Raw genomic sequence first — 13,232 nt, 5'->3', positions numbered from 1 at the left:
CATTTGACGAATCTGATATTCTGTTACAGACAAAAACTAAAGGTCGTTTCAAATGTCCCAATTCACGTTTTTGCCGTCACTTTCACAAGGGGAAACATTTCAAAAGTTGTGCCTCAGCTCAGTCATCCTGCCTTTGGTTTGGAAATCCCTCATGGTGGCACCTGAGCTGGAGTTAAATGAGCAGGAGGCTGGACTGGGATTCTCTCCACTAATGCTGATGCAGTCAACTTCAAAAACTTCCCAAACTATGTTATTCACTTTATTAGTGTTCGGTTTAATGAGATTATAACCCAGTACTTACTTCCTAAAGCTAATGGGATTTGTTCTGGCAGGCCAATGTGCAGCAAGTCTGTTCATGTGATATCAACACTCTTGTGTGACTCCTGGATTGTTCTTTTTTTTTTTTTTTGCACTAGTACTGCTGGTTTTATGAATTTACTGATGAAAACAGTAGCTTCTCAACGCAGAAAATATACAGTTCATTTAAGGGTATTAATTTAAATCCGTTATGGTTAAATGAAGCGTTGTCTTTATGACAAGTACAATTAATGAAGTAAAATAACTATTTTGTTCCCATACTGTAATTCAAACACGAGTGTTTTGCGAAGGATCCATATTTTCTGCTGATGCTTTTTCTATATGTATTTTCTGACCTATTAAACCAGTTGAAATTCTCATTTCAAGCCACGCTATGTAGAATTACAGATACTTAATAGTGTTGATCTTTGTTATCGGCATAACTGGGTCTATTTAATAAATCAGTATTTGAGAACTGTGTCATAACTAATGATGAGAACAGCCGAATCTGAATGCTGATAGTTTATTTACAAAAAAAATTGGCAAAGTGGAAATGAGTTATTAATGGCCATTATTAATCTTGAGAACATGTCATTGATTATCAAAGGTTCAGTTATGACACAAAGTGAATATAATTTCTCTGCTTTAACGCCGGGCATAAATCACTGTGGCCCCAGTGTGACTCGTCTGCCTCACATCTGGTTTGTTTACTTTTCAGCCTAATTCACGTGTCTCTGTTTATTTCTCCCTGTGTGTCTTCTTCAGATCTCGGCCTGGATCAGTTCATTGTGAAGCGTTATGATGGGAAGGTAAGGAGTGGTTATCTAACTTGAGAAGATGGGAGAGGGTCAGTTTAGTTACCGTTGAGGTTTTATAATCCGCCTCGGTTTGATGTCAAGTTTATAAATTCATTTCAGACTAACTATTGTGGGATTTTGTTAATATGCCTGAAGCTAAATTAGTATTGCATTTCCCCAGTAAAATCTAATAATGTATTGCTCCGGTTTTTTTCTTTTCCTACTGCACAGTTTGCCATTTTACCAGAGGGGTTTATTCCCTCCAATGACCAATGTGAAAAATGTCCTGAAGAATCTGTTTATTTAGGAAGAAAAGAAAAGAAGGAAAAAAAAAAAACTCACTTCCTCTAATTCCTTAGTGGCATCTGGCCATACAGATAATTTCAGTTTTATATCCTGTGTTTGTAAGAAATCTGCCCCTAAATTGTTTGCTTGCAGCTCAATACAATGGATGTGCTTATGTGCCTTTAAACACAAAAAAATATTGCTTCGGAAACTTCCCAGAAGAGAAATATTGCGCTAATTCTAGATAATCCACCATCCTTATTACTTATGCATTTTTCACTATTTTCCATAAAAACTTCATGGTAGATATTACACCCATATAAATGGCGCATTGAAGTGCTAAAATAAACCTGCATTTTAGTAGTGTTAACAAAATGTGTTAATTTTCCACATCAATATTTTATTAATAAATTGTCTTTTTTAACTCAAGGGGTTGTATCTGTACATTGAGTATTAAAATATGCTCACACACCCAGTGAATTGAATGTGAGGTTTTAAATTACGTCAATAGTGTGAAATAAATTGGAAAACATAATCTGAAAAATAGAAGTATTAAATAGGATCACGTCCCAGCTGAACCTGGACACACAGTTAACTTCCATTTAATGAAGCTCAACATGTTCCTGAAATTTGAGCTTCAATTTGATCAACTTCGAGAGTAGTTTCACTAATTCTCAGTCCATATATATATATGTCTAACATGCAATAACATGAGGACATATTTCCTATGAAGTGATTAAAAAGCATTCATTCATTTTCGTCTGCCTGAAATGCCATTCACGGAAATTTGAATGATCGTGAACACAAAGAGACAAAGTAGGATAACTGCTGGTAGAACCAGATCTATGTTCCGTTTACTGAAGTATATAAAGGGTACTAGAGAGTATTCAGCCACTATTTTTTTGTTTGCATGCTTAACTTTATTTTATGTTTATTTCTCACAAAATATATATATATATTTTTTTTTGATATATCGCATTAAGAGTAAAAAAGTGTTTCATTTTTAGCTTACCTCTACAAAAGGAAAGTAAAATGATGTTTTTCTATTGACCGTCCCATGTACACTTTATTGCTCCAGCTTGACATCTTTGCTTCTGGTGCTGCTTGGTGGTCCACTTCGTTTTATGCTTCTGGAGCGCCCCCTAATAATCCGAATATCTTGCTTTTGATGGATCGCTTGAGCTGTAAAACTGTTTAAAAGGGATTAACTGAAAAGATGATGGAGAGGATAGATCTTCCATTTATCAGATTTCTTTTAATGTCCAGGTAATTAAATGCAAAAAGCCCTCTACAGTCAAAAGAAGCTGTAATTGGGGCATGTACGCAGTGAGCCTCTCTGTAATGATCTTTTTAAAGACAATGAGCTGCAGGTGCGCGCAGGCAGGCCAGTCCCCTTAAAGGAGCTCGTCTCTCTGTGCTCTGAATGATCACGTTTTCATCGTCAACGTCAGGAAACTATAATCAATAAGTAGAAACCACAATCATCATTGCTTTCATCATTGATATTGATTTATGCCAGACCCCATCCCTGCCACCCTGAAGCCGATCCTCATTCTATTAGCATAATGATAATAGTTTCTGACCTCATTACAAAATTCTCAAGCCCCCAGGTTGAAATGAGTCTGTACTTCATCTACTTATTCTAATCAGCTGCTACAGTGAGCAAGTAGTATGTTTCAGCATCATTAGTTGCACTTTCTGTAGTTCAGATTGAGCAGACCTTTAGTTTTTGGAATAAAATTTGGAGCCTTTGTTCACTCAAATGAGGGGGAAAAAAGAAAAGGTAACAAAGCACTCTTCATTGATGGGCCTTGCCTGCTTATGTAAATGTTATCCATATCTCCAGGCCTTGTGCTTCCTGTATTTGCCATGCAAATGTCTTGGACACGTGACTGTTTCTGATACTGTATTTAGCTTTGTATGTCCCCTGAGATTTTTCTGCCTTGGCCAGAGTGGCCATAGAGCCCCCAGCCCCCTCCCCTGGCTCTTTCCTTGTTTTGCCTAGAGACACATGTCTCTCTCTCTCTCTCATTGGTTTAATAAGTCACCTCCAGCTAGTTAGAGGGGGAATAAACCATCACAGCTTCCTGCCAATCCTTGAAATCTGGCTCTCAACAAACTGAAAAACTGCAACGGAACAGACAAAGATGAAACGGCTTGAGCGAGTGTGGTGACGCAATGTCTGTAGTTGGGTGAATCATGGAAGTGGATGGAGGGTGTTCAGAAGTACAAAGGGGGTTATTTCATCTGGGGGCTTTGGTGGCAAACTTGGGTGGAGGCTGAAGTCGTTTGCAAAGAGAAGTGTCGTGTGTGAGAATAAGAGTAACTTCTCCGAGAGCTCTGTCTACCTTACAATGTTTTAGAAGATAACTGAAACAATTGCCGCTTCGTCGCGACCATAAAGCTCCCTGCGTCCATGTCTCCAAACTTAATTTGTTCCAGGTTCAGGCTATATGTGAGGCAAACATTACATGACCAGATTTGGTTGTTTAACAACTGCGCGTATTGACTCAAGCTGTTTGAATTAGGTTTTTATTCCGCTTATCTGAACACTCTTAACTGTGATTGAGAGTTTTGGACACAGTATGGACAAAGTCCAATGTGCACACTGTCCATGCTGGAAATTTACAACCTTCCCGTGAATTATTCCTGTACATTGAATACGTCTGAATGCTTGTAGCCTGCCATAGTCTTATGTTGATGTGACATTTGTAACTGTTATTCTCACATGGTCCTATCAGCCATCCTGTCTTAATCACAAAGCAAGTAATTGCTGCATATTCTCTCTCTTCTCTTCCTTGTGAATAATTATCATCCTCAATTCCCTGTCTCCCAATATCTCCACCTCTTTTTCTCTGTTTCCTCCCCCCAATCATTCCATGAAATGATCCCCAATCTCTCTCCCAAAACTCCCCCCCTCCTCCTCTCCTCCTCTGCTGTCTCTCCCTCCTTCCTCGCCTCCTTCCTGTTTTGCCCCTCCCTCTCTGCAGGACTTCTGGCAGGTATGGGGTGTGTGCCGAGCAGCATGTGTGCACCTGAATGAAAGAGAAAAAAGAAAAGAAAAAAAAACTGCACTATGTAGCCACTGCCTTCTCCTTCTTTCCGTCCTTTGATTGGTTTCTCTCTTCTACCTTTTGATTACTTACTCTCTCACACCTCTGTGGTTAGATGGAGGACGTAACCGTTCACCGTTGTTAGTTCAGGGGAACGGCCACGCAAATGGTTTTTCCGCATTTATCACATCTCAGCTGCAGCGGGTGTTGACACCAGTGTCAAAGTCTCAAGTTAGGTCAGTGACCAATTTGAATAGCTTCAATGAAACTCCTTTCAATGCATGTATTCTCTAACAGGATCGTAGTAGACTGCAAATAAAATAGTGTATTTACAGCCTCTGTAAACTTGCAGCAGATGTTAAAGAAAAGGCTGTGGGTGGGAATAAATAACCTTCATTTACCTGTAAAACTTGAAATAAAAGCCAAGTGCCACTTAACCACATGCCAGATGTGGGTGTAAGTCAGTTAGACCTTCGTTTTAATTCAGCTTTTCGATGTTAATTTCTTATACTATGCAATTTAAATCATTAATGGCATTTACATAAATGTGCACTGCTTTTTTTTTGTAGCAATAGGGCAAAATGTTCCTTTTCCTTACCAAATGAGTGAAGCACATATTTATGTTGGTATGTGTAAGTCAATGAGCCCTGACCTGTCGGTTCTATGTACAAACCGATTTGGCCTTTATCTCCATGGCTGTCAGTCAAGACAATAATGACGATAACTTACGTGCAGCCAAGGGCAGGTCACAACCAGTTTTCCACATAATGACTGGGGAGTGTCAGGAACCAAAGTACGCACACACCCTATTGTGTGTGAATTTAGTGTATATCAAATATCCCAATCCTAGCTCTGTATTGTTAACCGGACAGTGAGCTATAGACTGTCCCGGTGGCCTTTGTATAGGTTGTTCGAGGCAGCTGCCTGCCATGCCTTTCTTGTTGAATTATTAAAAGTGGAGACTATTCTTTGCCTTGACAGGGATTATTCAGTTGTATAATTTACAATCTATACCACGCAAACCCTAAATTAGAATTCGGACATTCATCCTTTATGATGGATGTGTAGTTTTGCCAAGCTGAGATGCAGAAGTAGCTGAAATGTATAGGTATAGTGTGTATTGGTCAGTGTGAAATCCTAGCAGTGCTGTTCCCCTGCACTCCTTTTGCCTTGCTCTACAAACACATTTTACTCCTCATAATTTCATTTCTCAGAAGTATCAGCTGTAGCTTTCCACATGCTTTGGCACTCCAGCCGTTTTCCCCCAGCATGCACTGCTCTATTGCCTGCATCTCGAAAGAGAAAGTAACCGGTGGTGGAGCCCCCTTTCTGCGCATGGTGGCATCACAGGGTGGTTTTGGACTTGGAAATATGGCTATTCTTAGCTACTGTCAAGGCTGAATTAATGTGCTTGATAGCCTTCACAAATCCATCCTCTGGATTGCTCAGACGTGGGTGCTGCATGGTTTCTTGTAGAGCATGGTTTAGAGTTACCGAAGGCAGCACTTGGGCTGTACATGAAAACTGTAATCCAACTTTTTTGTAATCCAAATTTTGCTGAGGTGCTATTACGTTTGTAATGCCACGTTGTCTTCTACGTGACCTGCTGTGACTGGGAGTGGACACCTGTCGCTCAGAGGCGGAGCCGAGGGGCCGTTCCAACGGAAACAAGCTGCTTGTGATACCAACTGTCGTGATGTTCACCCATTTCTGATTTTCACAGGAAGCTCCCAAGGGCCGGTGTTTGGACTCGGTGCATGCCTCTGTGTTTATATATATATATATATATATATATATATATATATTATTATTTTTTTTTTTTTCACATTGTTCCAGCTCTCACATGTCATCCTTGACCTCTAAAACTGTTTCAGTGTAAATACACAGTCAGTAAATACTTCAGATCCTTCTTTCTCATTCCCTGGCTCCGTTTCCCCTTCTCATTTATTAGAGGTTGGGTTGTCTCTGTCAACTAATTTGCCCTGTCCTCTCTTATTAGACAGCTGCTGCTTCTCAGTGAGCAAAATGTATTTTTTTGAGTCTTCCACATCGGCAGTCATTACTCTGCGTAATTATAAGATATTAACACCTGCTTTGTGGCTCCCCCTGAGACTAGGGGTTGGAAAGTTAATGCATCAGTGTTCTCTCTGCTTACACACACAGGCTGCTGTGTGTGATCCTCAGAAGGAGGAGTTATTCGTTTTATGCATATTACTTTAGCGTAGTACCGCCTATAGAAGCACCATTTAGTATTTATGGTGTCTATTGAGATCTGATTAGTGGCAATTCCCTAAATGTATATATTGTGACATAGGGAAAGTCCACTCGGCTCTTTCAGCCTCTATCAGAAATGTCAGCTATGGTCCGGGTGGTTGATTTTGCCCCCGAGCGGCTCATTTGGGATTTATTTCTCTCGCTGTTCTCGCCTTTTATTGTACCTTCCAAAGTGACCATAACCCAGAGCCACCACATCAAACAAAGCAGTACAAAGGACGTAAAGGTACTGATTCATTTTTAATGCTTCTCTCACCCACCATCCCCCTCTCTTTCTTTCATTTTGCACTGTCTGGCCATCTCACTGTTTTTTTTAGGGTTTTTTTTTTCCCACGCTCCAGTAGACCGAGTTCTGTTCAGACTTATCTGTGCAAAGGATTGAAATGTCACTCAGAGTCGGACATCACTCAAGTGCGCACACACCCGCACCACACACATGAACAGAAAGTGAAATAGGTTGCAAGCGATCTCTTACTCTCTCCCTTATATTTCGGACGTTTTGTCCTCCAGAGGCAAATTTCCACTCACTCCCATAAATTCATGCTTTTATTTTATTTATTTTTTGGTGACATTCCCTTTTGCCCCTGTGCACATCACTTCTTTAAAGACTCGTTGTCTTTAGTGGGATAATTAATATTTAAAAGTTTTGGCTGCAATGTTTCATCATTCAATTTACCTTGTGATCTGGGTGTCTGCAGCTGCAGCGTTGACGAGGATCCGTGAGGGGAGAAAAAACAAAAACAAACAAACTACTGCCGCTGGTGTAGATATTAACGCGAACGACATCTCAAGCAGCTCATGCTTTTTAGCACGATGCCTGGACACAGTGATGGTGGCATCAACAGGAGCGAAATAAATGGCGTGCAAATTGCATAGTTTTTACTTCCCAGATGATGATGCAAGTGGGGTGCAAAATTGTGTATTAAATTATCCTTCATTTTAATCACGGCCGCTTCAGCGGCTGCATGTTTTCTTTTATTACGACATAATGACGATGGATGTCGGCAAAGTGAGATTCCGCATCACTGTGATCTAATGAAACCCCTCAGGACTGCAGTGCCATGTGGTTGATTTTATCATGCGGAATTGTTTATACTGTTTATATATGTAATGTGATTTGGAAAGAACACAACGCTAACACAAGAAAGTAATATATGAAATATTTCATCATTTCAGGAGTTAGAGATGGCAGATTAAACCTCGGTTAACGGAACAACATTTCTGCTTGGCACTCAGTTAAACCTAGAAAGAGTTTCTCGGCCATTGTGTGAAATGAAAACATTCATCTCTATGCGTGCATGCCTCTGGGTGTGCGCGATTTTGCAAATGAGGTTTGATGGTCCCTTGAAGCTTGACTCACTGAAATCGGGCCAGGGCAGCGTTTGGACTGCTCTTTAGCCCCGTGCACTGCAGAATTTAGCCCCGACCAAACCTTTAACCCTGCCCCCGTGTGTGTGTGTAAATGATAGTAGTGCATTTCACTGCCCCGCCGCCAGCGCCGTCCAGCCGGCAGCTCTGTCAGCTCAGTGTTTCTGCTTCAGCTCACAGCCTCGCCGGGTCGCTCGGCTCATCATCTGGACGCAGTCCGCGGCGTTGGCCAGAACAGAGCCGACACATGACGGATGTGTATGAGCGTGTGGCCGGGCTCAGGGCAGCGGCCTACAAAGAATTCATGTCCACGTGCACGCCGATTGATATAAAGTTGATTCTCGCCTAGACAAATGATGTGTTAGGTGTTAATTAAACCGAGTGCTGCAGCGATCAGGTTTACTGTCATTTGAAGTTCGGTGCTTTGGGAAAAGTCTGCTAAGAGTCGCTGGAATTGTATTGGTGATTGAAGCAGCTTGTTTTTATAGCCATAATCTTCCTCTGGGCTGCTGTTTCAAAACTCATGAAAGACTCAAGTAATGAGAGACAGACACTAAATCTGACACCATCAATCAAGTGACCTAGTTTTATCAGTTTAAAAATTAATAAAAAAAAATTTTTTTAATTACTCATTGCTGAGCCTTCAATGCTATATATTTTCCGTTGAGATCAGTCCACCAGTGACAGTTTTACACTCATGCCCTGTCCTTCACTTCATCCTTTATAAGACCCGGGCTCAAGGGGGGGAGCACAAGTAAAGGGACGTGCAGCGCAGCTTGATATTCACACTGCCCTTCTTCTGTCTGAGTGCACAGTGTTACATCATTCATTTGCTGGAGAGATGAAATCAGACAGAGAGTGGGAGAGGGAAGCCGTCGTCACCAGAAAAAGCTGTCGAGTGGCATCCTTAAAGAGCAGTTTGTATTTGTGTAGCCTGTGTTCTCACAGAATCACCAAAACTAAAGAGAAATGTCTTTACATTGAGCACAGTCATTTGCTCTCACTCAGTGTACTGATATAATTCTCCAAAGGTGAAGGTCACACTTACTCCAGTCGTTCTCCTCAACATGAATTTTTTTCAAATTTGGCACTTTTTGCTGGTCAAAGCTGGAAACATCTTTCTCATGAATCGGATGAATAGATTTTGGGTTTCACGGTTTAATACTGATTCTGACCTCTCTTTGGCCGCGTTCCTGTCTTCAATTCAGGACGCTGAAAAAGTAGGCTATTACAATCTGATGTGCTTTGTGCCTCTGCTCTGGTCATCATAACAAGGTCCAGTGTGTTTATGTCTCTTGTGTGGGGCGACATCAGTGTGTTTTTGCTCACTGAAAAGCAGAATTGTGGGTCTTCGGTGTATCATTGTTGCAAAATTACAGGGAACACACCAACCTCTTGTCCTCTTTATTCTTCCCTCTTTTGCTTGTTTTTAAAAGCACACACCTGTTATTTTTTATTTTATTCCCTCTCGCTTTCATACTCCTGTAAACCTTTAACCCTCAACAGTTTAAGTTGATATATTTGCTCTCTCTCTGTCACCTTCTTTCAGACAGTAGCACAGCTCCAACAATAACCTATTTCTCTCTCTCTGACCTTCCCTCTTGCTCCCACTCCCTTCTCAGGAATCGGGATGAACTAGAATTGGGGGGAAAAGTTACATTTTATTCTGTGATCCAGTCGTCTGTCGTTATACAGTCAGTGTCACATGAGGGGGTAGTTGGTTCAATGGAAAAGGGTTTGAAGGAAATGTTCTGCTTAGGAAGGGGGTGCCACCGAGTTTTGGTGTTCAGCTATGTCTTTCGCACTTTGCCCCGTGCGAGTGACGCTCAAGTTGGAGCTTTTTTTTTCCATTTGCTGAAAACTCAGCATCCAGCTCTGGCAGTAATGCTTCATGGAGGAGCATCAGCTGCCACTTTATTTGTAGTCAGCAATGTTTATTCAGTCGCTTTCTGATTTTCACTGATATTGTTGTTCATGTAGTCTAATTGTAATTACGGTATTTAGAAACTGCAAGACATAATTGAATTCTTAATTTTGAGTGGCATCCCCTAATTATCTTGTTGCTGAACAAGATGGTTTCTGAATATGCGTGTGATTGTGAGTGTGTGCGCAACAAAAATGAATGCCCATGTCTGTCTTTGTCATTCAAGGCCCTGCTAAAGACAGCAGAGGCCACGATGCTCTCTAACCCTTGTCTCTCCTTCCTCCTCCTCCTCTGAAATGGACCTCTTTACAGACGGAGGTAACTCCACCTGGGCTCAGTGTAACTCAGCCCAACCCACCCTCCTCTTCAACCCCGTCCCCTTTCTTCTGGGCATGCACTGTCCGTTTGTGTGGTGGAGCGTCCTACTCGTTGGACACTTGTTTGGGTTTTTTTTTTTTTTCAAAATCTCTTTTCATTGAGTGTGTAGTGTGCATGTGATGGAGTCCCACTTTCATGCAGTGCTGTGGATATACACATGCTGACAGAAACACATCGACTTAACCGTGTATTTGTTTGTGAGGAGTCGTCGAGGTCCTGTTGTTTCGAATGGTTTTGACACCGGGGTTATATTGCAAATGTGGTTAATCAATAGTGTGAGTGTGTTTGTGCTTCTGTCCCTTGTGATGTTTTCTCTCTCTCTCTTTCTCTTTATGTCAATTTCACACTGTGAGTACAGTCTATGGTGGATAACGTGTTTGTCACTTGACTAATTGTTTGCCACTGCCATCGTCGCCTGCCTGTTCGGCTTCATGTGTATGCAGCACTTGCATGACAGTAACCGAGATAACCTGTTTGTGTACTGTAACCACTTATGAGTGTGGAAGATCGGTATGTGTCTACACATACCTGCTTTCACACACATAACACCACAACCTGGGGTAATTCTAGAAACTAAGAGCCATATGCTGAATAATGTGAAAGATACTTAATACACCTTTCCCCCCCCCCCCCTTTTTGTGCCCTGACTTGACTGAGCAGAAAATTGCCCAGGAGAGGGAGAAGTTTGCAGATGAGGACAGCATATTTTATTCACTTGGAGAATGTGGACTTATCTCCTTCTCGGACTACATTTTCCTCACCACCGTGCTTTCCAGTAAGTACATTGTTGAACTGTGCAGGCCGTCAGGAAATCCAATAGTTCATTTGACCCATCCCATTCAGCGCCATTTTTATTTCTTTTTTTAATTTGAATGGACTTCCTGTGCAGCCTGCTCTGGCTCTTTTCTGCTCTGAGCTTTCTTACAGCATCAGTTAAGACACAAGGTGGAAAGGTAGCAAATATTTCCGTGTGATATTTTTAGCATGGAGCTGGCTCACGGTGGTCTTTTGCTTCTTGTCAAAGTTAATGTGTGTCTGCCAAACTGATCGCTTCAGAGATGTGTTTGGCAGAATCAGTGTGTTTTTGCCATAAATAACATTGGTACCGGATGCAAGGATTAGATTTCACATTAATGCTATTTTTGCTCCGAATATGTCAGAGTCCATGTTAATGGAGATGAGGCTCGACTCCATCCTCTCCGGTGGCTAGTAAACTTTCATCCCCCAGCTTAGCAAGACCAATTTTTATAATCCCTTCGTATGGAGAAACTCTCTGGGGAGGTTTTCAAGGACAAGTCATTTTAAGCAGATAAGGCAAGATGCCTTTAGCGTGGTTTCAATCCATTTAACAAGGCCATGAAAAGAGCACAAAGGACATATTTTGGCCACCGGATACTCACGTTAGTTTATTGTGGGACCTGTTTATCACTTTTTATGCAGTCTGAATAATTTCTTGGGCAATTTATCTATCCAATTCAGGCCAATTAATATTGTTTTTATGCAGTATGTTACTGCTCTACAACCAACTCTGTACAGATCAATGGAGCAGGATTTATTATCTCATAATAATCTCATTATTTCATGGTTCTCAAGTCAACATGCTGGCTAAAAAAAACAACAACAATTGAGTGGCTTTGACCTAATTGCAATGACTAAATGGTTACGACTCTTGTTAGTAATGATGGATTTGGTGTTTTGCTGTGAGCTGCATCCTGGGACCACAGGGCACCTTCAGAGATCCTGCGACCCAATAAGTCTACAATGAGTATGCAATGAATACAAATAGCTGTTTGTTACGACTTGTTTCTTGAGTGTTTTGAGTCTCTCGTCATGTTGTTTGCGCTGACTGTTGCGTTTAGATCCGCTCCTTACAAGAGCACCTGTTGGCTACACCTGGTCTACGTATGTTAATGAAAGATAATGTTACTCTGCCTATGTAGTCAAAGCTCTGTAGTTTTTGCGCCGGATGTTCAGAAAATAACATGCAGGAGGTTTTCCAGATTGGAGAAAGACTGAAGAGCAAATGCATTTTCAAACATCTATGATGCGAATGTTGTGTAACAGAATAGCTCGACCAGGCAGTGGAAAGTTTGTTCTCGCAGCATCGCTGTTGGAAATGAGTGGTGTTGATTTTGTAGTAATCATAGTGGCTGTTTTCTCTGTATGAAGCCCACTTCTCACCCTCTCCTGCTTTGGCACAGTTGGTTTTGTAATGGCTCGTTCAGTCGCTGTTTTGGGTCAGCCTAGTGCAACTGCTGATTTTTATGCAGTCATGGATTGATTTCAGAATCTGTCTCTTTGTGTGTGTGTGTTTGTGTCATGTGTCCAGCTCCCCAGAGGAATTTTGAGATCGCTTTCAAGATGTTTGACCTGAATGGCGATGGAGAAGTGGACCTGGAAGAGTTTGAACAGGTCAGACTGTTGTCGCGTCTTACAGCTGCACACAAACCTGCACCAATCCGACATATTATCTCAGTGCCAAAGTAACGATTCCACGTATTTCTACTCACTTGATATGTACAGTAGCTTGTCATTCTATTACTGTGACATACTGACAATCATTTAAGGTTAGTTTCCCTGCTGATTTCAACCACAGTGACATTTTCTCAATTATAACTCTCAAGTGCTGTGCGTCAGTCTGAATAAAATCAGCGTCTACCTTCAGATCTGCATGTGGGCTTATGATTAGTAATTCATTTCTATTATCCAGGCAGACAGCATTAATGTTCCAATGTGACAGCTCATGGTATAAAATTGCTTTGTATACTTCAAACCTGCCTCACACAAATGTTACAAGCTTTTTGACGTTTAGTTGCCTCATTAAATAACAATTCCTTGGAGACTTGTGAGACTTTT

General features: G+C 41.3%; 1 protein-coding gene across 1 annotated transcript in view; it reads left to right on the top strand.

The window, feature by feature from the left end:
- Nucleotides 1–13,232, top strand: part of micu1 (mitochondrial calcium uptake 1) — a 31,121-nt gene that overhangs the window by 10,315 nt on the left and 7,574 nt on the right. Inside the window, exons 5-7 of the mRNA XM_080481292.1 lie at nt 1,063–1,106; nt 11,037–11,151; nt 12,706–12,788. Coding sequence (XP_080337418.1) covers nt 1,063–1,106; nt 11,037–11,151; nt 12,706–12,788 — 242 coding nt within the window. The remainder of the gene's footprint in view (nt 1–1,062; nt 1,107–11,036; nt 11,152–12,705; nt 12,789–13,232) is intronic.

Source organism: Lipophrys pholis, assembly GCF_963383615.2.
Source record: "Lipophrys pholis genome assembly, chromosome: 15".
Lineage (NCBI taxonomy): Eukaryota > Metazoa > Chordata > Actinopteri > Blenniiformes > Blenniidae > Lipophrys > Lipophrys pholis.
This window is presented reverse-complemented; position numbering and strand designations above follow the sequence as displayed.